Here is a 27,679-nt window from a genome sequence, read left to right on the forward strand (position 1 = left end):
GAGACAGCACTTGCCGTTGCGCGTGCATCTCAGCTATATTATATTGCCTTTGCTCTATTAATTAAGCAACGGCGCGCGTCCTTCCGTTCCGCAAATTCGCCAAACGTGCGCCCATCATGCCTGCCTGAGCGGCTGCACCTGTAGCTCTTACATCGCCTGCTGTTGTTCAGGTGCGAAGCCCTGTATGTAACACGTGGCCGTTTGTTTGGCCAAAAATAAACAAAGCTTTTCCAGCTGCTACAGCTGCCACACAACAGTGTTAAGTTGCGTGCGTGTGTGTGTGTGTGTGTGGGTGTGATTTCCTTAAGACAGACAAGTGTCGCTTAAGTAAACTTGACATAAACCCGCACACGCACTCACACACACACACTTGCACACATGCATACATATACACCTGTTTGAGTGTTTGCGTTAAGACCACATTAATATTGTTATTAGCTTCAATAAAAGCTCAGTAGAATATCCAGCTGCTGAATTAAGCAATTCTTATGGTAATAGCTCTTATACATAGGCAGACATATATACATATGTATGTATATAACATATTTATATAACATATTTATTTTAACGTATAAATTCATCAAATTTAATAAAGGCTTATTCATTTAATTATTTTTAATGTTTCAAGTGCAGGGCCTTCTGCATTTTAATAAAAAACTTTACAAAATATTTGGAAAAATTTGAATTGTCGTAATTTGTCAAGAGAGTTTTAAAAAAATTATATGTTAATACTTTTTTTTTTTTTTTTTTTGTATTTTGTTGTATTTTGCAACAGTTAATTTATTATTAATTGTCCTATTAAAATTAGCTTGATTCATCTTTCATTGAATTATTAAAATAATTCTTAATTTTAATTCTATTATATATAAAATTTATATAGATGCAAAATACAAAACTCTAATTTCTAATTTACTGCAATTCAAGCAAATTTACTTTTGGTTCACTTTGCAAAACTCGCGCTGCATTCAATTCAATTTCCAAAAGGGGCTAATAAAAGGCTTCGACTATAATCATTTAAATACCCTTTAGCCTGCCGGTTGAATAAATAATTACTCACTAATTAGTTAAAAAGCTTTTAATTAGTAGTGTTGGAGCTTGAAAACAAATGCAAATAAAGGCTAGTCGAATAAGAAATTATTAAAAGCAAATTAACTGCAAGCAAAACAGGAAAATATAAATCGTGCGCTCTTCGTTTGGCTTTCACTCTCTGCTTTCAGTACTCTCTCCATCTCTGTGAGTGTGTGTGTGTGTGTCTTTCTCTTTCTCTCTTGAATTCAACAGTTTGCTTTTGTGCTTGACGCAAAAAGCTTTTGGGCAAAGCTCTTTCGCTGAAGATGCAGCAGCCACAAGTTGCCTTTTCGATATTTGCAACAGTTGCTGTTGAGTGTCTTCGAAAAGCGGACGTGGCAAATCAAAGGTAGCGGACGAACGCGCACAACTCGATTGCAAATACTCAAGTTTCAGAACGTTATCAGTGGACAAGTAGACAGAGACAGCGACAGAGACAGGGAGAGAGAGAAAGAGATACATTGTCAGGGAAAGTGCAGACGACAACTGGCCAACTAGTTCAAGTGCAAGCCAAAAAATTGTGTTGCTGGCAACAATGTTGCCAATAAATTCTTAAAGCCATGTGAAAAGTGAAAACAAATTAATCGGGGAATTAAAAAAAATAAATAAAATTATGTCTACGCCAAGCCCCTAATCAAACGTAAATCACAAATTTCCCTTTAGCATTTTCAGTTTTATTTACCAAAGTGCTGAAATCATAAGTCCAAAATTCTAAAAAAAAGAGAAGAAAATATATTCAAATCGTGCGCGTCTACATATTGTAAAATCACTTAAGCGAATCAAAAAAAAAAAAAAAAAAATCAAAATCAAAATAATGTGTCCGAAATAAAAAAAAAAAAAAAAAAAACAAAAAGAATTAGAATTAGAACTTAAGCTAAAAATTTACATATGTAGCCACGCACAGCTAACCAAAAATATGCAAGTGCATGATTTATATCATATACATATACATATATGTATGTGTGTGTTAAAATGTCACACATGTGACAGTTGTCACTGTAATTTAAATCAGTTACACTGCCTTGCCAGACAAGCAGACAGATATAAATAATCGTGTACAGTAAGGGCTCGCTTAAGGAAAAGTTATATAGAAGGTTTAGTTGATTACAAAATTAAAAATATTTAAGGCTATTTGTTGATTATCGCTATTTTTTAAACTAAAAGAAAATGCAAATAATTTATAAAAACATATTTATCTGATTTTTTCTTTGTATTTTTTTTTTTTAATATTAAACATACAATTAAAAAGTATTATAAATTGTTATATATATATTTTTTTTGTCATTTTTCAGAAAAAAATGAAATGCAATTGTAGTAGACAAAATTTAAATCCATTGACTAAATACAAATTTTAAATAAACTTTAAAGTTTAAATTTCCGAGGTATTTGTTAAAAAATGTTAACTAAACAGTATGAATAGTAAAATACCAAAAATTAAACAAACAAATTTTTTAAGGCTTTTAAACTTTAATATTTTTATTTATTTATTTATTTTTTTTTTTGTTATTTTAAATAGTTTCTAAATAATGATAGGACCGATTTAAGAAAATCCTGTCAACAAGCCTTGTAGCCTTTCAGCGTGCTTTTACTGTACCAAAATGTTTATCAACTAAGCTGTTATCTTTTCCTTTTGGAAAGTCTTTCACGCGCTCTTTGCTTTTCATATTTTAATACATTTTTTTTTATGTCGCTTGCTTGATTTATTTTTCATGCCACCTCAAACGAATTTGCGCAATGTCAGTTAAAAAAAAGTGTTTATATATGTGTAACCAATATTGAAGAAGCAACAAGCAACAAGCGACAAAACAACAACAACAACAACAATTACAACCGCTAAACAGGCCGCTGCCTGAAGGCCAAAACCGCAGAAGGAAGCAAAGAACAAAATTCGAGCTGCTCTCACGCGCAGCTGTTCGAGACGAAAAGGTAGGTGTGTGCACTTTGATTTGCGACTTGTGTACGAAATTCGCTTTACACGCACTTATTTGCATTTCAAAGCCGCATTGAAATGTGCCACCCACACACACACTCACACGCTATTTCGCGGGAATATGTGCAAATTTTCCATATTTTTTTTTTGCGGTTTTTGCGGTGGATGTGATTATTGAGCGACATTATCATGAAGACATTTTTGATATGGCAACGGTGCACGCGGCGTATGATTGATTGATGCTTGTCTATGCGTGCGTGTGTGTGCGTGCGTGTGTGAGTGTGTATTACGTGCCACTGATTGGCAAACATTTTTGGCTTAACGCAATTTAATTGGCAAAAAAAAAAAAAAAAAAAAAAAAATTGTGAAGCAAAAAATAAATTAATATAAATGTCAAAGGCTAATAAGTTGAATTTTCTGCGCCGTGGAAATTGCGGAAATTAATATTCCTTGATTTGTATTGAATGACAAAATGGATTTAAACTGAAATCTAATTGGCTTTTGGAATTTAAGGGAAAATTGAAGCTGTGCAAAAATATTTAATATTATTATAGAAATGTGATATATATATTTTATATACATAATTCTAGGAATGAAAATCTATCTCAAAGAGATGGCTTAGTTGATTTCCTTTAGACGTATATATGATATACAAAGTAATAATTTGTATTGAGAACTTTTTGATATGTAATATTATATTTTCTGTTTGATCAAATGATTTGCCGAATGACTGACGTTTTCTCTACACCTTGTCAATATTTGCAAGCAATAGCATTTGGAGAATTTTCAGTTTGCAAAGAGAGAGCTGAGGCAAGTGTAGCAAACGTCCAGTTTTTATGCTTCGCATATAATTATAAGAGCTGAATAACGAGTGAGAGTATTTTTGATTAACAAACTCAGAAATTCTAATTAAAATACAGCTGCTAAGATAACAGTTTAGTCTAACTTTCTTAGTATACTATACACATTCCAAGTCCAACTTCACATCTAAATTTATGAAATATGCACAATTTCTAATTATTTTAGCATTAATTATATACTAAAAGCGGAATGAGTTCCAAGAATTTTATTTGGAATTAAGCAGAACTGCTTGGAAAATGAATGTTAAATCTGGAATTCGAATGAATTTCTTGATAGATACACATTAGTTAGTAACTTTGCCAAGTATATCGGCATGTGGTGGCGAAAACAGATTTAAATTATATAATTAGAGTATAATTTCATTTGCAAAGCCAACCTAATGAAATGAACAATTAACACAAACATTCAGGCGAATTAAAAAATTTCTTGTTGAAATTATAAAAAACACACAAATTGAATGTATTTAATTGGCTAGCTCGTTAAATATATAAATTAAGCCAATTTATGAGTTACACACGCACAGAGTGAGGGAGAGAGTGAGGGTGAGGGGGAGCTAGATATAGACAGAGGTAGAGCGCGCACATTTCATAATTTCATTTACGTTTTCTGCTCGCCATTGCGTCAGCTATTTAATTGGTCGTAAATGAATTTCCTCACCTGGCCGGGCCGACAGCTTCTGCCAGCACCTGTCATCAGCATTAATATCAACAGCTGAACCTCAACTTCAGCCGCGTGACCCCTCCTTACCCCACCTCCCTTCCGGCCCAAGCTGTTTGCACTCTGAGCTCTGAAAAAAATTTCCATAGCATACATTTCAGGGCGCTCTCTGTCTCTCTCACTCTCTCTGCATGGCTTTCTAGCTGGCTGTGGCTTAAAGCCATAAAAGGCAGCCATAAAAAACTCGACAATAAACGCACATTGCTTAGCATCAAAATTAACAAACTAGAAACAACAGCTAGTTGCAGTTTTTTCCGCAGTTTTTTATTTATTTATTTTTTTATTAAAATTTAAATTTTGTTATGCACATATTTTGTTTTTATGCACATATTTCGCTTTGGCTGTCTATCTAAGGCACTTGACCGAGTTTTCATTTCATTTTTGTTTTTGTCCAGGGACTAACACGCAGTTGTTGCTCTGATTTTACTACTACGCAAACATAAAATTTTGGGTCATGGGTTTATCTAAATTGGAATAAGCGGATATTTTATGGGTCTTAACTTCAGTCCTGTTTACGCTTAGCTAAAGTTCAATAAATTATAGATAATCCGTAGGCAATGGACAATTGATGTGGGCATGGACGCTTGAATAAACATTTGTTTTTATATATTTATAAATCTTTTCATACATTTTTCAATAGTTCAAATTGATTTCTAATTAAAAAAATATTAAAAAAAACCAGCGTATATAAATTTCCGATTTTTATAGGGTATTTTGTGGTCTAACTTTTTGTTTTTAAGTTGCTATAGTTTTATGTTTTTGCTTTAGCCCCGTTGTGATTATTTTTGTTTGCTGGCTTGTAAACGCGCCAGCTTATAAAATGGTTGTTGTGCATTGCCTTTAGCACAGTAAAAATACTAAAAAAATGCTAAAAATACTTAAATAAAGAAATAAAAAAAAAAAAAGATAAAAAAAGCTTAACATGAATACAAAAAAAAAGTAGAACAACGCAATGGCGGTTCAAGCGGTTCACGTTTGATGCGATGCACCTGACATTATTCAAACAGTTTGGCATTTGCATAAGGCGAAACATCTCTAGAGTCACGAAAAGGTTAACCCATGAATATTTAAAACTGTTCTTTTGCGTGTGCACATATAAGTAGAAATAACTCTTAATCAGACAGCTTGAATAATAATGATTTTCCGTTGCTTACCAAATTATTTATAAGAAAATCAAGAGCGATCGAACGGAAAGCAAAATACTATAGAATATAACTAAGGTTTTATAGAATTACTAATATAGAATCAACTATATATTAAACTAATAAATATTTTATGTAATCTTTACAAAAAAAAAAAAAAAAAAAAATAAATAAATAAAAAAAAAAAAAAAAAAAAAAATATTCCTATATAATTTTCTATCTATATATATCATAATAATGTTGAATTTTACATTTATTGCTATTTAAATCTAGTTATCAAAATTTGTTTACTAAATTGAAGAGCTTTGAGCAGAATTTAAGAAAAAAAAAGTAGTAATAAAAATAATAAAATAAAATAATTAAAAAGATTTTTAAATTACTAAATAAACATATTCTTCGCCATAAAATAAATAAATAAATAACTATAATATTACTTTTAAAATTTATTATACACACAGAAATTGTACACTTTGTGTGGCTCGGACAGAACAAAAACTTTTCACCTTTTCCCATTTAGGTCTCTGCACAAATTGAAGTCGAATCTCAAAAGTCTATTGCTAGTTTAGCTCTTGCTTGATGTGATCAATTCCCGCAGATACTTAAATTGGAAGAGTTTTGTTGTTCACTCGCAGCGCTGCAGCTGGACCTCATCATCTGGCGGTAATAGATGCGCAGATCGAGTGTCTTTAGCTTGCGCAGCATTTCGTGCATATACGGCTGCATGGGCAGTTGGGGATGTTGCTTCAATATATCCCATATTTCACTATCATTTCGCGATTCTTCTTCTTCTTCGATTGCTAACTGATCTTCACTCTCTATCGTGGTCATTTTTGGTTTGGTGCTCCGCTTCGATTGTTCGTTGACGCTCGAAATGGTTTGGGTCGAGTAACTCGATTGTTTCTGCAGCTTGGGGTTGGCTAGCTGCAGCAGTTCAAGACTTTTCGATCTTGTCTGTGTTGGATGGGAATGATGCATTGGATGTTTCTCCAGAGATTTCCTTTGCTTGTCTCTCTCTTTAGTTTGTGTTTTTTTAACCAGATTTTGCAGTGATATTTTGGCTATTGGCGCAACGAATGGCATTGGCAATTGAGCATTTGCCATTGGCCAATGGCCGTCGGTGCTTGTCCTCTGCCTATCAGTTTGCATAACATTATCGATCGTCTTCTGTGGTCCATAAGGATTTTTATAGGCAACGACTTTGTTCAACGACAAAAATGTGCGAATTTCGTGCTTTTCATCTGCTGGCATTTCGAAAGTTTCTGCATTATTCTGATTGTGATTCGCCACTGTTTTGTCTATTGCATCTAATTTCATCTGTGTGCTTTCAATACTCGCATGACTATTTCGTCTTCTTTGTTCAATTAGAAAATTTTGCAAATCCTGCGGTAGAATTGCTTCCACTTGCTCAGGCGCTGCATTGGCTGCCAATGTTTGGGTATCCAAATTTGTGGCTAGAGAAACTAAACTGTTGTTGTTGCCACCTAAAATACGGCTTTGTCTTCTGCTACGTTTGACTTCCTGACCTCGGCAATCTTTAGCAGAAGAAGAAGAAGAATAATCAGTTGCACGCTCTTTAAGCATTTGCATTTTTTTTACACTTGCCAAATATTTGGTGCTACTCGAATATTTCAAATATGATTTAGTTTTTTTGAGTTTAGTTAATTTATCTAGAGATTGCCTCTGCAATTTCAATTTGTTTTTTTCGATTTTCCTTAAGTACAATAGATTTTCCACACGATATTGCAATTGCTGCAAATCATTTATATCAATTAGACTCTCTGGCGAATTTCGCTCAATGTCAATCAACTTTTGAAGACTTTTAACATGTTGCAGAACTTCGCGCAGCTGTTGATTTTTCAACTTCTCTTCAATATTTTTTAACATAGTCAAAAGGTTTTCGTACCGTATTCGATTATGCAATTGTCTATCACTTAGTGGATGATTCTCTTTGCCCAACCTCTGGAATTTTTGCGTACTCACTTTACTTTCAATTTCATTCCCTTTCTGTATCAGTTTTTCAATTTCCAATATATTTTGTTTTTGATGGGAGTGAAGAGATTTCTTAGAGCTTCTTTTGCACTTTCGATTAAACGACATGTCATCGGAATTGTGTAGTTGGATTGAAGCTTGCGAGGCTTGTTCCTTGTTCTTAGAGCTCAATCTATTTTTCACAGATTTTCTGTTGAAGTTTTCATTAAGTAAAATTACTTTGAGCTTGGTGTCTTCATCATGAACTTGTGTTGATTGCTTATCAATGCTATATTTCGATAGTTTTCTGACATGCTTGTTCAGTTCCTCAATGGCATCGACATGAATCGATTTCCTTTTCGATTGTTTGTTTGCCTCACTCGTTTGCTTAAGATCAATAATTTTTTGCTCAAATGCCTTTAACACTTTCAGATTTATTTCGTATTCCTTTTCGCTATTCATTTTCATTTCTCGCTGCTCGAATTCATTTTCCATCATTGCATTTATTTCCCTTTTTTTCCTCTTCATTAGTTTCTTGAGTTTTTTCAGTTTCTTTTCAAAGTTTTGCAAGGTCTGCAGATCTGTTCGATATTGCTGTGTGCTTGAGGCGTTTGCTTGTCTTGCAGGAGTTGTCTGTGATTTTTGGTTTTCTTTTGTGGTTTTTCCTGGCTGTTTAGCTGAGCGCTCTGACGTACGCGGTTCGCGACTTTTATGTTTTCTCTTTCTTCCCTTCGATTTTCTTTGTCTGCGTGAAAAGTGGAAAACATCGTTGGATTTCGTTGCAGTAGGTTCATTGGGTTTATCGAATGTGTTTTCTTTCTTAATGAAACTTAAAAGGTTTTCACTTCTATTTAGTATTTGTTCTTTGCTGAAGTAATTTATAGAAATTTCTGCTTTTGGATTCTTGAAATTCTTTTTATTTTCCTGCAGGGATCTTTGGGGTTTGGCCTTTGCTGGCGGTACTTCATGGACTTTCTGATCTTTAGCAAAATTATTGTGCTGATTCTTAGTTTGTATTTTCATTAGCTTCGCTTCATATGTCTGCAATTGCTCCTGGTAATTAGTTGTATATGGAGAGTCCTTGGGTTTGACTCTTTTTACTCGAACCGCCTGCATCGCTGCATCAAAATTGGCCGCATTCCATGGATTGTATTTGTGCATGCTTTCAATATAGGTTGGCCTTGCCTTACGCTCGACTTGAATTTTCCTCTGCAGATGGTTTTCTGGTATGGTATTATATGGCAGAAACTTCTCCTTCAGTGGCTTGGGAGCTCTGCCTGCTGGAGCTTCGCTGAGGCCGTACAAATTGTCAGCTGGTTCGCTTGTTCTTTTGCTATTCTTAAGCAGCCTTTCGGGAGCCTCACACCTGCGCTGCTCCAGCTCCTTGAGTCGCCTCAGTTTTTGCTTTAAGAGCTCTACTTCATAGGGATTTCGGCAGACTTTGAGTTGCTTTAAAATCGCACGCTTCTCGCTCTGGTAGCCTGCTGGAGCTGGTTCGGGTCGTTCGCACTTGCGACGCTTCACTGTAGCATTAGCTTTGCTCTGCCCGTCACGAAAGCATTTGATAAATTCATCAGAAATTCTACATTTTGCTTTCTCAACGGGCAGATCAGAAACTATTTGCTCGCCCTTCGTCTGCTGCTTGCTCTGGCTGACGTACTTGAGAAGGGATGCTGCACGTTTCTCCTCGATGCTGCCATCGATGTTCGCTTTCTGGTCGACAATCTGGCGCAGCACGTGCTGGCGCTTCTTGTTGTCGCTGGCGAAATAGTTCCAATACTCACAGAAATCCTTGTTCAAATTATTCCAATCGAGCTGGTCGATCTGAGACGGATCCAGTTGGCCGAGCTTCCTCACGAAACAGCTGCGATCCAGCAGCAACGGCTGCAATTGACATTGAGCGCGATCGATTTCGGAACTCAGAATGTCGCTGCTTTGCAGCACTTTCATCTTTACACTAGGAATTTTCGTTCACTTTCTTTTTTTTTTTTTTTTAGATTTTTTTGTTGTGTTTTTTGGATAAAAATAATTTCGTTTTTGTTTATAATTGTTAGAAATGCAGAAATGTTTGTCATTTTGATTGACATAAATCGAAGTATTCACATTTTGCAATGAAAATTAAAATTTTTTTTCTGTAAAATTTATTTATTAATAATTGTCTTTAAGGCTTTTGCGCAATTAAAATGAATATGCATATATATATATATATATATGTATTATAGTTAAAAGATTGCTGCGTTGCTCTGCAACTGTAGTCTGTGCTGTGCTTGAACTAGTTCATTTTCGTGGTACATTGAACTAGTTCAAGCACAGCACAGGCCACAGCTAGAGCTCCTCGCATTGCAATTGAATCAACTTATTGTCTAGGCGCTTCTCACACTCGCTGAGCACCTGATAGCACGCCATCAGCTTCTGTGTCAGCGTTTGCTTAGCTTTCCATGGCGTTTGGGAAATGAAGTCCTCGGCATTTTGGGTGCTCTCACTAGCTGATGAGCGGCTCGACCATGGATTGCTGGCCATCAAGTGAGATCTATAGAATTGCTTCAGTTCGTCGCGCTCCATACGCTTACGCATCTCCATCATATACGGCGCCTCGGGCAGCGTTGCCTTTAGGCCACGGCATATGCCACAGCTGACGACTTTGGTAGGGTTTGGTTCGTTGGTTTCTGGCATTTTGATTACATTTCTACTTGTTCTTTTCTTCTTTTGCTTCGATTTTCTGGCCGCAGCCTTGGTCCTCTTCTTGTTGGTCTTCACCGCGTTGCGCATGCGCTGAATGATGCCGGACTCGTAGGGGCAGGGCCAGTTGTGGGGCAGCGCCTTGAACATGTCCCACGTCATTTTGTTCGCTTTCATGAAATTGATGACATGCGCTTCGATATCGATCGGTGGATGGTCACCTGGACTGCCTATACCTAATCTATCACCTGATGATTGTGAGCCCCTTGTGCTGAGCGACATGAAACTAAACTTTCTTCCATATAAGTGTGGAAATGAGACGAATGGATTCGTTGTTGGCGTCGGAACCGAATGTATAGATATCCTTTTCCTTAAAGATTTATTTGCATGTTCGCTGCTTTTCGACGTGTCCTTGGTCTCGGCTGAATATGTCAATTTCGATTTCGAGCCTTGCAGCACTGGCTCCGACTGTGCGCGCTGTGTCTGTTGGGGTTTGCGCTTTGTCAGCGATTCTTGGGATTGATTCTTGTGTTTCGTCAGAGATTTTCCGTATATGAGTGATGATAAGCGACGCCTCATACTCATTTGGGATTTGCTCTTTGCTGCTGTCGCGGCCATCCGTTGAAACTTCCTCAATTTCTTCAAATGCATCATTGAGATGCTGCTATCGGAATTGATATCACCGAGGTTCATTGACTCTTTCACTGGATCCGTTTTCGATTTACCTTTAGTCTTTCGTATTTTTGTTTTTTTCTGTGGCCCTGCAACTTCATTGTTTTGTCCGTCTGTCATGGTCAGAGCTTCTACTTTGGCTTTAGCCCTTGCGTTTGCCTTTGCATTTATATGTTGGACGATCTCACATAAGTTCTGCTCCACAATCATTTCCCGCTGTGCGGCCTCTAATATCTTTTTATATTTTTGTTGGGCCGAATCATACGTTTTGGACTCCAGCTTTGTATAGTAATTCTTGATTGACAGCTTCTTTTCGTAGATCGGGGCCGCTTCGGATGGCCTCCGACTATCGCCTTGTCCATCCGCTAACAGATCCTGACTATCATCATCGTTCAAATCGAGAGCTGGGATATCTGTATAAGCTTCAGCGGTAATGACATCAGGTGCAATTGTGACGGATACAGTTTGGGATGTATTTTTGGATTTATCAGCTGCTACTCTTTTGTAGGATTTAAGATTCTTGAGCTTGAGTTTGTCTCTTTTTTGCAACGATATGCGTTTAGTTTTCATACGCCAATGTTCGATCTTCCATCGTTTTTTCTCCAACTTTATCGGCATAACATAGATGTCTGCCTCTTTACCTTGCACCTCTTTGGTCTGTGGGGCAGGACTTTCTATTTCTTCCATTTGGTTTGGCAATTCATGAACATTCTCTATCGGCGTCTCCGTACGGTAACTGATTTTTGAAGAGATTCTTCTCAATTTCTTAGATTTCTGGTGCTCATCATCGATCTTAACATCATCCAAAGTCAAATGCTTAATTTTGAATTTCTCACCTCGTGTATTTTTGTAGATCTTCAATTTCTTGTGCTTTAACGTAGGCATATTATCTTTTGTGGAACTTCTTTTACTTCTCCGATGCGTGGATATGAGTTTCGAAGGTCTTTTATGTGCTTTGTTATAGGACTTAATCCATTTGTTGTAGATTTCTGGCAAATTGTCATAGGGATCTGTGGACAATGGAATCGTACTACTACCTGAAACTTTATTGCCCGTTACGATGGAATTTTTAGCAGGTTTGGCTCCACTTAGATTCGCATATTTAAGCATAATATTTCTGGGTTTTTCTTCAAATAAAACTTTATTGCTACTGGAAGTGTTACTGGAAGAGGTTTTCCTCAATTCCTTCTTAGGAATAATATCTATTGTAGCTGTAGACATCTTTGAACTATTATTGCTCAGTTTCTTGGAGTATTTGGGTATTTCATCTGCAGACATTTTTAGATTGTTATTTGTCAATTTGTTCAAATACAGAGGCTGAATAAATATTTTATCTGTCGACAAAAACATTTTAGACCATTTTCTTTTCTTACTCTGCCGATCTGTCGATTCGAGCGTTTCATCTGTTGGATAATCATCCGCTGACATTGATTTTTTCGGACTGTAGACCAATTTTCTTTTGTGAGGCTGTTCATCCGCAAATTCGGACAGATTCTCTGTGAATTGATCATCTGCTGACTTCCAGCGACTTTCGCTTAATGGCAATCGACTTAGTTTATGTTGCTGATGGGTGTATATGGCCTGGGTTGGGGTTTGTCTGTATGTGATATCAGGTAGCGATCGAGAGTTCTTCTTTCCCCTACCTTCTGCCTTAGATGGGCTAGATATTTGACGTTGCTTTTTCTTAACTGGCGCGTTGGGTTTGTGAAAGCAGCCCTTAAACTCATCGTAGATGCGATCATATTCATTTCTCTCTGGTTCAATGGCTGTGAATATTTTCAAAAACTTGGATGCTCTCTCGCTGCGCAGATAATCCGTAAAGTCACGATTCGCCGCCCTGGAGCGCTGCTGCTGCACAACCGAAATGGGCTTCTGTCCATTGGCATAGAAGTTCCACCAGCTGTGAAATGTGTCCTGACTCTGCAGTCCGGCTTGAAGTCCTTTCAATTGATTACCCATGCTCGTCAACTTACGATGCAGCGACTTGTGATTCAAGAGGCTGCCCGCTGGCACTGCCCGCCCGTTGGCATTGAGTGTCAACAAGGCGCGACCCAAATTACGCATAATATTGTAGATTAGATTAAAGATTGGATAAAAACAGTCAATCACATTTAGTGATGGTTAGAATTTTGCTTCTGTTCAGATCTTATTTCCTATTTTTGCATCACTTGCAATTTATTAAACTGTAAATTTGTTTCATCTGCTTGAATTGAAATTCGTAACAGCTGTGATAATAATTGAAATTTAACGATTTTCCTTTTGGAACTAGTTCTTTACAATGTAAGCATGCGGTTCGCATTATTTTCATTTTGTTTTGCAGTTTACTTTTAAAAATATATATTTAAAAAAATTGTTGCTGCTAGTAATTTTTATTTTAATTTTAAATTTTTTTTCTAATTTTTTAAATTCAAATAATTAAAATAAAATTATAAATAAGATTTAAATTTTGGATACAATATTTATTTATTCACTTTAATATATATAGTTTATAACTTTTGTATTTTTTAAAATATATTTATTTTTTTAAATATATTTATTTTTGGATTTATTTTATTTATTTTTTTTTTTTTAAACTGTTTGTATTTGTTTATTTTTTTTTTAAATATATATTTGTTATAATAGTTATTTATTTATTTATTTTTTTTTCATATTTTTTATTTATTTATTTTTACCACATATATTTTTTTATTTTAATGTATTTTTTATAGTATATATATTTTTTTCTACGCAGGTTACATTGCACCTATTAATTTAAACAAATACAGAGTAATTACGCCCGATTGTAATGTTCGTCACTTTACTTTTATATATGTTTTACAAAAATGTTAAAACTTTATAATAAAAATGGCAGCTGTGCGTCTGCCTTGAAAAACGCTTTGTTTTCTGCGTTTCCCCAGTTAGCACGCTGCTGCAACTTAAAACACATAAAAAAGTATATCACACAGACACCCTCTCTCACACACACAACCCCACAGACACCCCTGCACACAGACAAAGCGACACACTCACACTGCATGCCCACACATGCGTTTTATGCATGTAAAAAAATATTTTTAGTTTTGTTTCTCTGCCTTGAATTACTGTAATTCTATGCGCATTGTATAACACGAATAAAGCTTCAATGTACCTTCGGGCATATAAATGTCAGATGTTGAGGGCGTAATACTTTCATGTAAAATTTAATATGCAACCCTTGCAGATGCTTGGGAGCATATATTTTAGATATATATATATGCATATGAGACAGAAATGCCATCTATAATAATAGACTTTAATGTTGGACCTGTCTGTTAAGTTGATACGGGCGTAATATGTTAAATTTTTATATGCAGCTGCTGTAAAACATAAAATAATAATATAACATAATTTAACTATGATAGAAATTAAACCTTTTTATTAAATTACCTTTTATTTAATTTGCAACAATTGTAGCTTTCATAAAATAAGAAACTGAATTGGTTTGATATATACTTAAATATATTTGAGTAAACATTAAACCCATTGAGTTTAAGTAAACATTCAGCCATTCAGTTTCATATATTTCATTTCCAACCTGATTTGACAGTTCATTGATCTAAAAAATCAAAAAGTAAAGCAATTGTATTGTGCATCAATAAACGGTTTGTTTATGTTAAATGGATAGGTTCCTCTTGACTCTGCTCTTGGGTGCTTAACGAGCCAGGCAGACGACTACATTTACCGTTCGTATTCACTGTTTATTATTGTAGTTCTTTATTTATTTATTTATATGCCCGGTATCGCGTGTGTGTGCATATAAAGCATATAGCTTAAAATAACACAGGTGCTTTGATAGACATTGATTCTGCTGTTTGTAACTGAATGCAGAAAAAAGAGGAAGAGTAAATTGAAAGAGAAAATATTAAAATTGTATTTTCGCACAACATATGGACGAATCAGTGGCAAAAAGGCGATCGGTAAAGCAAGGCCATGGCGCTGCCTGGATGAACTACTATAAACAGTCGCACTGCTCGTTTATTAGCAATTAATTTCCATATTAACAGCCGAAAGGTAAAAACACGAAATGGCGTGGACATGTTGAGTAAACATACAACGAAAATAGCAACAAAAAAAAAAAAAAAAAAGAGAGAAGCGTAAATATGAAATACATAGCAACAGGCCATGAATTCGTTGAAAGCAAAATTTAAAAAATATATACATATATTTTAAGTACTTTAACACGCATTAATTTATTTAACGAATTTCAGGAAGCTTCATGTGGCTTATAAACTGCTTTGGTCTGCAGTTTGTGCAGTGCAGTTTTTTATTTAAATTGAAATTCAACATTTGCTGTGACCTTCATGGCAGTTTTTTATTCTCTGTCATTGCTTCAATTGGTCCTTGAACAGGAGATGGCTGCACTTTTTCAATGGCATTCAAGCTGCTCTTCCCTGCTCTGCTCTGTTGTGCTCTGCTCTGCTTTGAAACGTGCTTATTTAATGGTCTATTCCATTTCGATTTCCATTGCTTACATTAGAGCATTTCGTAAGGTAAAGCCCGCCTCAAAGCATAATTGCAAACAATTAGCATGTTCATGATAGCACAAGAAGAAAAACACAACAACAACAAAAAATGCGCAGAATATCCGCTGCAGGACGTTAATATACCCAGCATTGGATTAATTGAGAAATGAGCTCGCAGAAGAGAAGAGAATAAACTGGTAGAAGATAGCAGAGCTTTATTAAATGACAGAATGATAAAGAAAAAGTATGACAAAATGAGCTGGCATAAGACAACCGACAGAGTATAAGATGATAGAATGAGCTAGTATAAGATTACCGAAAGAGTTAGTATTAAATGACAGAATGAGCTGGTATAATATAGCGAAATAAGACAGAATAATATAGTAGAAGATAAACCGTATAATAAATCAAAATGAGCTGGTGTAACAAAATGAATAGATAGATAGATAGAATGCACTTGTATAAGATGATAATATGAGTAGGAGATTGTATGAGCAGTTATAAGATGACAGAAAGATATAGTATAAGTGATTGATGTAATATATTTAAAATGATCTGGTATAAGACATACTAATCCCCTAATATAAGAGTGATTGGTATACAATATTAGATTGAGCTGGTATAAAAGTAATTAATATAAAATATAAGAATAAGAATATTCAACATTCTAGAGTAATCTTTCATTATTTGCCTTTGCCTTCAGTCCATCATACCCCAATTGAGCCGTATAGCTTCCGGTACGTATTATGTCTCTTAAAATCTTCTACGTAGCTGCTTTAGTCTGCTATCGGATTTGCTTTGTTGTGCAGAAATGCTGCAATCATTAGGGCAAGTCATAAAACCGTAAAATGCTCCGCATTACCGATTGCCAATACATAAGCCAAGAGATGTGAATAGATGCCTTCGTGTGTGTGTGTGTGTGTGTGTTATAAGTAGAAGGTTATGTACTTCTAATCCAGCTTGACTACTCATATTATCTAGTCAGTGAGCGCGCTTGAATGAGTGCACAAGAATTGACTTTAGCTCTCGATGCCCAACTCTTTGGCTTCGATTTGGGCTTATGCGCAATTAGGCAGCCGTTCAACTTGGCCATATTATTAAAATAGCACATATATCTATATATACATCTATATCTATATATATATGCTTGTTAACACATATGCTGGAGCATAGGCAAAAAATAGCATATGGCTGGCATAAGCAAACAGCAAGCTGTTCGTGTCGCATGGCCATAAATATATATATGTAGTACATAGTACATGAATCCCAATTCACATGAGCACATGTTTCTGCTTCGGCTGGCTGAAGACGTGAGAGAATGCGCCAAATAAACGCTCCAAACAGTTTTTGTTTTGACTGAGTTTATCAAATTGCTTTAGCTTTGGCCTAAAGCATTAGCTAGCAGGTGCTTCGATTTTACTTTCCATAATTCAACAACAATTCAACAAGTGCAATTGCAACAAGGTCTGCCGTGTAGCTGAATCTAAACATGTGTAAAAGTTGTCAGATTCACTAGCCATAAATATGCATATATTTCTCTATAGTTTCTCTATAAACATAGAGTATAGATGTATGTACATATCGCTGTTGATAGAGTACTATTTCATATTTCTGACCTCGACGCATTTAATGAAATTCACAATTTGTTTCGTTAAGTTGTATTTGCTTTCGCTATATATTGAAATGATTACCTTTTCGTTCAGTATTATAAAGCTATATCAAACTTTGTATTTGCTACTTAACAGATTTGTAGCATAAATTTCCGCTTTTATTTAATTTTTTTTTATTGGGTTTTAATTAGAATAATTTTTTTTTAAATATTTATTAGCAAATAAATATTGTCAATATCAATAAAGGTATTAAATACTGATAATTGTGCACATCTTTTAAATCTTTTGCTCTTGATAGCTTATTGGATCATTACATAGGTCATTGTATATATTTGTTTTTTTTTTTTTTTTTTTTAACCAATTATTTAAGGCATTCTATCGATTTTATGCCAAATACTTGAATATACATAAATCATATATTAATATTTGTTTGGCTTATATAGTTGTATACATTTTAGTATTTTTCCAATAAAATGATATATTTTCTAACATATATTTTATTTAAAATTGTTTATCACTTTATAAATGTATAATTTTAATAATTTTAACACAATACAATTTCCACTCAAAAACAATATTTTTTTTTTAAATATTCCCCTATACACAGTATAGAGTATTTTCTAGCCTCCTATAGTATTTTCTGCAGTGGCATAAATGTATATACATATATGTATGTATATACGTTATTTATCACTGATTGACTTTTTAATAGGCTGCTGGAAATTTGAGCAGCTCTTGAAGACTTTCGCTTCGTTTCATTTGTGTGCAGCAAAAATGATTTAATGAAAATTTCCACATGCAAAATTAAACATGAAATTGCGTGCAACAAAATTGGCAGCCAGACATTCAATTTAATTAAACAGCAGACAAAAGTCGTATATATGAATGTATAGGCGTAATTTTAAATTTGTATAATGAAGGATAAATCTTAATGCTTTAGCTGTAGTTAATTACATTTTAAGCTTTCAAAAGGTAAACAACGTCAGTTCGATTGTTTACCCAGGCAGCAGCAATATGCAAATTCTCTATAATATTTTTGCTATTCACTCAAATGTTTAGAGAAATTCCACTTCAAATAGCTATTTTCTCGAGGCCCGGCTTAAAGTTGGCAAAAAAATATTTTTGCATAAACAAGAACGAAAATAAAGCAACGCCAAAGCCAAGTCAAATAAAATCAAATGAAAATCAAAATCAAATAGGCAAGCCGCAGCACGTTGGCAGCATTAATGCCCAACGCAAACAGCAGGACTACAAAAAAAAAAAAAAAAACATGAAGAAGCCGAAAACGAAAGAAATAACAAATACGCCAACACATGGGCATAAACAGTGAGGGAGAGGGAGAGAGAAAAAAATAGGGACCTCCCTGTGCTGGCCCTCAGCTGCTTTAGTATACATAAAGTTGGCCAAGTTATGCCAAATTGGCAGCTCCACGAAAATGCCCGTGGGCTAGCGAAATGAATTCAAGTATTTTTCAATGTGCCTTCAACAAAATCTTTTCACATTTTTTCTATTTGCCTATTTATTATTTTTTACATAAATACAAAAAACAAAATTCACTGCTACTGAAATTAAATTTGTTCTTAAGTGAAGCTAATAAAATATGCTCGGATGAATGGGAAAGAAAATGAGAATGAAAATTTTAAAGCTGCATTTTATGACGGCCTGGGCAGTTATTATTGTTATACTCATTCATGAAAGTGAAATGAGTATTTTGGTTTTGTGCATCTGTCTATATGAATGATACATGGTGGAAATGTAACATGTATAATTACTTTGAAAACAAAAGTTCAAAAAGATATGCGTGATATATATATTGGGGGCATGGCAAATCGAAAATGATTTTAGCAGCGTTTGGATTCTGAGAGAGTATTCTGCAGTCGGTAAAGCCCGCCTGCAACGCACTCATTTGTTTTGCTTTCTGTTAAGATTGATAACGGTCTATCTGAAAGGTTATTCAACTTGCTTATAAAATTCATTTTAAATTAAAATAAAATTTTTATTGTTTTCTATATTTATTTATACATATTTAGTATAAGTTTTCGATTTTAAATTAACTGAGTAGGCTTTTTCTAGTGAATGTTCCTAACAAAAATTAACTAAATTTTTTGCAAAATTTTAGTGTAATGTAAACTTTTCAGAATTAAAAAATAAAAACAGTTATAAATACTTATGTATTTTATAAAATGTGAAAGTTTTCGAGCTAGGGCTCTGATAAAATTGTAAAACTTTTTTCAATAATTGTTCGTTTGGGAGAGAAGCGTTTAGAAATCAATTTGTGCACTTATCAACGACAGCTGCGATATTATGTGTGTGTCCATATACAAATACCAGGCCAGATCCAACTGATTTTCCAACTACCAGCTTGAGTTAGTCTCTTAGTTTTGCTCGGGCGGCGAGTCACTTGGAACTTTGACGGCGCGCAATATGCAGAATTAATTGCGGCATTCGCTGTGTGAAGCTAGCTGAAAGGAATATTAATAAGCGCAATACGTGCAGCGGTTTCGCCGGAAACTCTATTACAACAACGACAGGGACAGCAACAGCAGCAGCAGCACGAGGAACAAAAGCTTTGCCAGGAAGGAGACGGTGTTGTGGAAGGGGGTGGGTGGAGCAATATTCGTGTCTGGACCAGGACCAATGCGAAAGTTTGTTGTGCGAAACGGCTTTGAAGTCTAATAGGATTAGCCTTGCCCTATTGCCACCCCTCTCTACCCTCTCTTTCCTCCAGCCGTTTCACTTTGCGCCCATAACCGTTTAGTGGGCGTGGCTATATGAAGCACATAAACGGCAGCAGTCACAATTGCTATGTATGTGTGCATATGGTCGGTTGTGTGTGTGTGCACGTGTATATTCTGCCTGGCCATATTTGTATTTCTGGCCAAGAATCAACATTGAAAATATAACATTAAATGTATAGCAAATATTGAAACAGGCTGCGTCTTTGATTTAATCATATAGAAAACATTTATAAATATATATTGGGATCGCAGGTATTTGCATTTGCAATCTTAGATAAATATAACGAATTGGCAGCAACAAAAGCAAAGCAGCAAATTATTTTCTCTTAATCTTAGGAAAAAGCTACAGACATGTTTAAGGTCGAAGTATAAATACCCTTATATATATTTTATATTTTATATTTTATATTTTATATTTTATATTTTATATTTTATATTTTATATTTTATATTTTATATTTTATATTTTATATTTTATATTTTATATTTTATATTTTATATTTTATATTTTATATTTTATATTTTTATATTTTATATTTTATATTTTATATTTTATATTTTATATTTTATATTTTATATTTTATATTTTATATTTTATATTTTATATTTTATATTTCATATTTTATATATTATATATAATATTATCAATAATATAAAGAGCAAATTTGGTAGCAAATAGCAATTTCTTTTTTTTTATTTATGCGCTTCATAGAATATTAGTATATATAATATATGAAATATAGAGTGTCAATCGGATATCTGTGGGTTAATCAAACGAGCGATTAGTCTCAACCAATCTTTAGCCAATAACGCGATCATTGAACTTAATGGTGATGTCAGTCTTGGCCATGTTGCTGAAGGCGCCCACAAGCTCATTCAGCGTATCGTTGGGCAGGCGCCTGTCGAAGGGGAAGCCCATGGTGCGTTTGTCCGGATACAGTTTGTCCTTGAGGCCGCAGAATGAGTAGGCCGTGCTGCAGGCATCGTTTGGCGTGCTGTGGGTTGTACAATATTCGTTTTGGTAATTGCTCTTGATGGCTGTGTGTGTGTGGGTGTGTGTTTGGTTTACTCACTTGCTTAGCTGCTGCACCGCATCCTGGGTGTAGTCCGAAATCATGACAAACAAATCGAATTGCATGCCCTCGGGCTTGCCCTTGGGCAGCAGCAGATGCTGCGGCCATCCACAGCCACAGAAACGGAAACGTGTCAGGTCATCCGCTGCGGTTGGCTGATAGCTGGCCCCAACGGCACGGAACGAACGCTCAAATGGTATGGCCACCGAGGAATCAGTCGATTCACGACGTATGGTATTCTCACCGGGCATCACTAAGAAGTCAAATTTATTATAGTTGAGATTAATGTGTAGAGTGTATAGATTATAGAGAGTATAGAGTATTAAGTCTAGAGAGTCTAGAAAGTTTAAACTATAGAGTATACATTATAGAGAGTCTGGAGAGCTTAGAGAGTTTAAAGAGTCTAGAGACTTTAGATTATAGAAAGTATAGATTATAGAGAGTATAGAGCCTATAGAGTCTACAGAGTCTACACACTCAGAGGGTCTACAGAGTCTATAGAGTCTACAGAGTTTATGGAGTCTGTAGAGTCCACAGAGTCTACAGAGTCTACAGAGTCTTCAAAGTCTAGAGTATATAGAGTAGTATTAAAAATATTGCTTCACTTACGTTCCACTGTAAACTTATCCATTTCGATGGCCAATAGACGCTGCTCCTCGAGACGCAACGGCTGGTTGCGTTCATCGGTCTTGGGGCAGATGAAGATGCGGCAAGTGCCGGAGCGCCTGGGACCCGAATTTATTACGTTGAATGTGTAGGTGTAGGGTGCGTTCTGTAAATGCCTAAATGTGGCCGTAATGTTCTCATCCTCAACGGGTCCAAAGTCCAAGCCGGCGGCCAAATTGGCCGAAGATCTTTGCCAATAGGTGAGCAGAGTATTTGGACGGGCATTAGCGGCGCCCAAGCGTGCCTCCACATAGGTCACATTGATGCCCTCAAAGCCCAATTGGGTGTCATTATAGACGGGCAATAAGGCCTTGTGCTTGTTGAAAATGGTATCAATGAATCCGTGCCATCTATAGAAAATGGGATCACGCATAGCCGTCGTCACGTCGCCCATTACGCCAAAGTCCTCCAAGTGCCGGTAATCGGGATCATGGGCGAAGGAGATGATGGTGTGGCCCTGATTATGCAAATTGCCATAGAACTGGTTGTTTACGGAGAGTGTGTTGCACGCCTCGATGATGTTGCCCAGTATATCAATGCCGCGCACTTCGTCCAGGGGAATGCGATTGCCTTGCATCTGTGATTGGGAAAGATTATTCATATCGAATTCCAAAATTGTCTGCTCAATTACTCACATCCTCAACGTAGCCTTGGTCAATGGCGGCCAGAATGCGATCGCGCCAGCGCTCCAGCTCGGAAATCTCAATGCTGCCATCGGGTCGAGCGACATCTCTAAGCTGCTGCTTGGAGATGCGTGCCGGATAGGTGCGATTGTTGATGCTCGAGAGAATCTTGGGGAAATAGCCCTCGGGTATTTCCTCGCGTAGATTAGAGAGCGGTATGGTGCGCTTCAGACGGTTGCAGAACCGCTCGACATTGTAGCGTGCGAGCAGCTGATGATGCATGTAGTAGAAGAGCTCGCCGCGACGATCCTTGTTGACAATCTCCATTGGCCCGCTGGCCGGATATACCAAATGCCAATGCCAGTGATGGCTATTGACGCCAATATCCTCGCGGAAATAGGCCAAATGCTGCTCATCCTCGCGATCCGAGGCCGTATAATTGGCGGGTATCTCCAAAACGGTACGATTGCCGCTCTTGGCAATCACCGAAGCCTCCTGGCGGGCATCCTGTGCAGAGGATAGATAGAAGAAGTAATACAAATCATATGCTGTTACTATAAGAAATACTTGGGTCTAGCTCACTTGAAGGACTGAAGGCTCAATAAAGTTGCTGGGGAAGACCTGCGAGATGTTGGGAATGGGCACAGTGCGCGTGTCCGGGCGATGGGCAATGGCTACCGCATAGCTGTACTGGAAGAGCACAGGATTAACGCGATCCCTGTGAAATGGATATAATATATGAACTAAGTTACTCAGATTCAATTCAGATTATAGTTGAATGAATCACTTACTTAGTATAGGCAGCCAGTGCCACGAACTGCTGCAAATTGGGCGCATCCAGGAACAGTTGAATCAGCTGGCTGGCAATTTCCTTATGCTTGTTGATGAAGAGCGAGAACTGCTGCTTGCGGCCCAGCTTGCTGGCGAATTCAAGATTTGGCTTTCTAGCCACTTCTCGAATGGGAATGCGCGTCTCCACATTCTGGCTAAAACGATTCGAGACCTCCTCGGTGTTGTTGCGATAGCGATCCGTGTAGACGCTTTCAGGCAGATCAAACACAGTCTTGCCATTGTCACGTGTGGTGAACACCGGCTCCAGAGGACGTTGAAACAACAATTCCAAGGCTTTCAAATCGGTATTCATATTGAGAGAGAAGAGTTTTGAATTCACCAAACTCAGTTACTAGAAATAGTTCTGCTCCACACAAGCTAAGGCAGCGCACTGTGATTTCCAGTGGCGACGACTGGACTTTTTATAGCTCCTCGGAGGTTAAGTGTAAAGCTTAGAATTTTGATTTGTTTTCTTTTATAATTGGTTTGATAATTTCTTATGGTAATTGTGGTTATTTTTATTTTTATAACTATATTTCTGTTATTTTAGGCAGCCGCAAGCATTATCAAAGAGCAGTTATCATTTAGTTTCTCGTTTTAGTAGTAGAAGAAGAAATTTGCATTTGCATTGCGGTTTCCATTTTTCCCAAGCAGGCATACGCGTTGCTTATCAGTAAAAAGGGGCGCGTCTTTTATATATTTTTTTTTCACATTTGCTTACAGCGCTGTGTGTTTTGATAATGATAAATATTTGTTGAGTATTTTTTTTTCATATCTCTAAATTAGTTTTGTGGTTCCTAAAACACTTTATGTTGTAATAATAATATAGAAAACTATATTGCAGATTAAAAATGTTTTATAAAATTTAAATAACTTAAAAAGTTAATATTACAAATATTTTATATAAATAAAAAAATTAAAAACTGAATTTTAAAACATTTTTTATTTCATTAACTGCTTTGATAATTGTTTGCTACAACTTTTAAATATATTGTGTATTTATTATATTATATATATGTATTATTGAAATATGCTTTAGGCCTTATATTTAAACTCTTAAACTTGAATTTAAATCCTCTTTTAAATTTTACATTTCTGCTACGCAAATTTGGGCAAACATTTTATAAAGAAATTCATAATTTTGTTTTACTTTATATCACGATAAATTGGGCAAGATATTTTTTTATTTTCTACCAAAATTATTTCTGCTTTGCAACCCATTTGAACTTTTAAAGAGTAACATTTTCTTTTATAAAAAAACAAAAAATTGGCCAAAAATGTATGAAACTGCCCCAAGGCAAATATTATGGTTATGTTCGCCTTTGTTGTTCCCATGTTTGGCCAATGCTGCAGTATGGCAAGAGACCCTGTTTCAGGCCCTGCGGCTAGTTAAATAAATTGGGCAACATATGTATTCGCAGCAGGACTTTCAGCTGGCACACATAACTCACGTATAAATGAGTGTGTCTCTGAGGCTAAGACCGAGTCCGAGTCGGAGTCGGAGTCGGAGTCCGTGAGTGCAGAGCCATAAATTTATGCATAATGCGTAACTAACTTGCACAGTCCTTATAGGACTGTTCGACTGAACAAGTTTTGGCGATTAAAACATTTGCGCAAATCAATTTTTGCCGCCTTCGTGACCAGAGCGAAAACTTTTGCCATTGTCAATAATAAATGTGAGTGCCAGGCGCTGTTGCTGTTGCTGTTGACCGGCCAAGGCGATCAAATGGGTGCGCATTAATCTGTGAAATTGACAGCAACACCAACTACAACAACAACAAGAACTAACACTGCATTGAGACTTGCGGCTATGGTGTGGTAAACGAACACAGTGGGTCGATTGAGTGTGTAGGCAAATATAAATAGTTGATATTCAATTAAATTGTAAATTTATATTCCTTATATGCTATATGTATAGCCAAACATATATTGAAACTGAAATATAAAATTGTTTATTTAAAACATAAATTAAATTAATTAATAAATATAAGGATTTGACGACTTTTTTTGTAGAGATAAAAATGTTTCTTTATTTTTGTATCTGCAGAAATAATAATTAATATATATAATAATATATAATTACATTTATATGTAGACATATGTAGACGTATATATATGTAAATAGACATAGCATGAAAAGTTATAGCTGATATAGCAATATTTTATTGATTTATTTATTGTTACAAAGAATTAATTCTAAATAAAAAGTTTTAAGCCAGAGCAACAAAAGCCTTCAGGCAATATAGCAATATAACTTCAAAAATTGCTTTGATTCAATTTTACTTATTAATTTTTTTTTTCGTGAAGTTCAAGTTTTTTTGTTTTTATTTATTTATTTTTTTTTACTATGGAAAATAATTTATAATTTTTTAAAACTAAATAATAATTAATTTTACTAAAATAATAATTATTAAATTTTAAAAATTGTTTTTATACTAACAACGTTGATTGCTGGATTTGATGGCCTCTTTACAATATTCTTTCGATTCCATAATATATTTATGCTTGTTGTTTCCTAAATTCGCAACAGTTGCTGGAAAGATATATTCTCTTGCCTTGGCATATTCTTTGATACCAGAGTGACTCAACATTTTAGCCATGTCATCTAGCTAGATATACTTATACTCGTCCCACTGTACAATATCATGTTACCCCGTCTCATTCCATCAGCAGTTGCCTTTGCCGTCGTCTGGTGGGAGCCCAATGAGTTGGGGAATTCTAAAGATGAATTCTCAACGTTTTGCCCACAACACCAAAATGACTTTTCATGTCAAAGTTTTGCGCGTTGTTGGTGCTGCCTGTTCTTTTCGTCCTTCTACTCCTGCTTCTTCCCTTTGTTATCTGTCAGTTACATTTACAATATGCAAAGTAATATTTCAACAGAAATGTCTTTAAGCGCCTGACAATGCCGCAACTAATATTAATTAATTATGTATATAGCATTTATTTTGCATTTTGTGCTGAAATTTTAAATTTGCAAGAGAAAAGTAGAAAATATTTACGCAAAAGAAAGCCAAAAAGTAATTTTTAATGGCCGGGCAAAAAGAGTGAAACTTTTTTAAAGCCAAACTTTTGCAGCAGGTCGATAAAGACAAGAGTCGGCCCAAACATCATCAACACTCTCCAAATAGCAGCTCGTTAAACGATCGGGAAGGGTTGCCTTAATTATGCATAGCATTTCAGCCTTAGCAGGGGAAAATTCTACAACATTTTTGCGGCATATCATGAAGATGTGGCTGAAGCGACAGTGGGCGGCAGGGGCAGGGGCAGGGGCGAGCAGGCGTGGCAGTGGCAACCACAAGAATTTTTGCGTACAGGGCTTATCAATATTTCCTTTGCTCGCTTTGAAAACAAAAGCAACAACAAGAGTCCCTTAATAATGCATACCTTATAAGCGAGTTTATGAATTTCAACAGGTTAACAAGGTTACATAAGATATGCAAAATAAGGAAATTGAATTAAACGTTGAAAAATCTAAGCGAATGGGCTTTGTTAAAAGAGTTATAGCTTGTTTAATAATATATGACAGTAAAATGATCTGTATCTGTATCTGTATCTGTATCTGTATCTGTATCTGTATCTGTATCTGTATCTGTATCTGTATCTGTATCTGTATCTGTATCTGTATCTGTATCTGTATCTGTATCTGTATCTGTATCTGTATCTGTATCTGTATCTGTATCTGTATCTGTATCTGTATCTGTATCTGTATCTGTATCTGTATCTGTATCTGTATCTGTATCTGTATCTGTATCTGTATCTGTATCTGTATCTGTATCTGTATCTGTATCTGTATCTGTATCTGTATCTGTATCTGTATCTGTATCTGTATCTGTATCTGTATCTGTATCTGTATCTGTATCTGTATCTGTATCTGTATCTGTATCTGTATCTGTATCTGTATCTGTATCTGTATCTGTATCTGTATCTGTATCTGTATCTGTATCTGTATCTGTATCTGTATCTGTATCTGTATCTGTATCTGTATCTGTATCTGTATCTGTATCTGTATCTGTATCTGTATCTGTATCTGTATCTGTATCTGTATCTGTATCTGTATCTGTATCTGTATCTGTATCTGTATCTGTATCTGTATCTGTATCTGTATCTGTATCTGTATCTGTATCTGTATCTGTATCTGTATCTGTATCTGTATCTGTATCTGTATCTGTATCTGTATCTGTATCTGTATCTGTATCTGTATCTGTATCTGTATCTGTATCTGTATCTGTATCTGTATCTGATATCTGTATCTGTATCTGTATCTGTATCTGTATCTGTATCTGTATCTGTATCTGTATCTGTATCTGTATCTGTATCTGTATCTGTATCTGTATCTGTATCTGTATCTGTATCTGTATCTGTATCTGTATCTGTATCTGTATCTGTATCTGTATCTGTATCTGTATCTGTATCTGTATCTGTATCTGTATCTGTATCTGTATCTGTATCTGTATCTGTATCTGTATCTGTATCTGTATCTGTATCTGTATCTGTATCTGTATCTGTATCTGTATCTGTATCTGTATCTGTATCTGTATCTGTATCTGTATCTGTATCTGTATCTGTATCTGTATCTGTATCTGTATCTGTATCTGTATCTGTATCTGTATCTGTATCT

The 27,679-nt window shown here is 35.5% G+C and overlaps 2 protein-coding genes across 2 annotated transcripts in view; one reads left to right on the plus strand and one right to left on the minus strand.

Annotated features, from left to right (window-relative positions):
* The first annotated feature begins 2,561 nt into the window (after positions 1-2,561).
* LOC6579128 (potassium voltage-gated channel subfamily H member 8) overlaps positions 2,562-27,679 on the plus strand; it is a 77,567-nt gene continuing 52,449 nt past the window's right edge. The window contains exon 1 of the mRNA XM_032729701.2: positions 2,562-2,994. The gene's annotated coding sequence lies outside the window, so the exon portion shown is untranslated. The remainder of the gene's footprint in view (positions 2,995-27,679) is intronic.
* LOC6579126 (phenoloxidase 2) lies at positions 20,562-23,458 on the minus strand. The gene is made up of 6 exons (XM_002004987.4): positions 23,019-23,458; positions 22,810-22,945; positions 22,240-22,734; positions 21,548-22,181; positions 20,939-21,191; positions 20,562-20,860 (listed from the first exon to the last, which is right to left on the minus strand). The coding sequence occupies exons 1-6, from the start codon at positions 23,369-23,371 to the stop codon at positions 20,665-20,667; spliced, it is 2,067 nt and encodes a 688-aa protein (XP_002005023.2). The 5' UTR covers positions 23,372-23,458; the 3' UTR covers positions 20,562-20,664.

This window comes from Drosophila mojavensis, unplaced genomic scaffold, assembly GCF_018153725.1.
Source record: "Drosophila mojavensis isolate 15081-1352.22 unplaced genomic scaffold, ASM1815372v1 contig_80, whole genome shotgun sequence".
NCBI classification, from domain to species: Eukaryota; Metazoa; Arthropoda; class Insecta; order Diptera; family Drosophilidae; genus Drosophila; species Drosophila mojavensis.

What these genes read in the sequence shown, in the direction of transcription:
- LOC6579126 (XM_002004987.4), bottom strand. Translation starts at nt 23,371, where the DNA reads ATGAATACCGATTTGAAAGCCTTGGAATTGTTGTTTCAACGTCCTCTG. An exon ending in TTGAGCCTTCAGTCCTTCAA is followed by an intron (nt 22,735 to 22,809) that starts GTGAGCTAGACC and finishes TCCTCTGCACAG; the next exon opens with GATGCCCGCCAGGAGGCTTC. An exon ending in GGATAAGTTTACAGTGGAAC is followed by an intron (nt 21,192 to 21,547) that starts GTAAGTGAAGCA and finishes TTGACTTCTTAG; the next exon opens with TGATGCCCGGTGAGAATACC.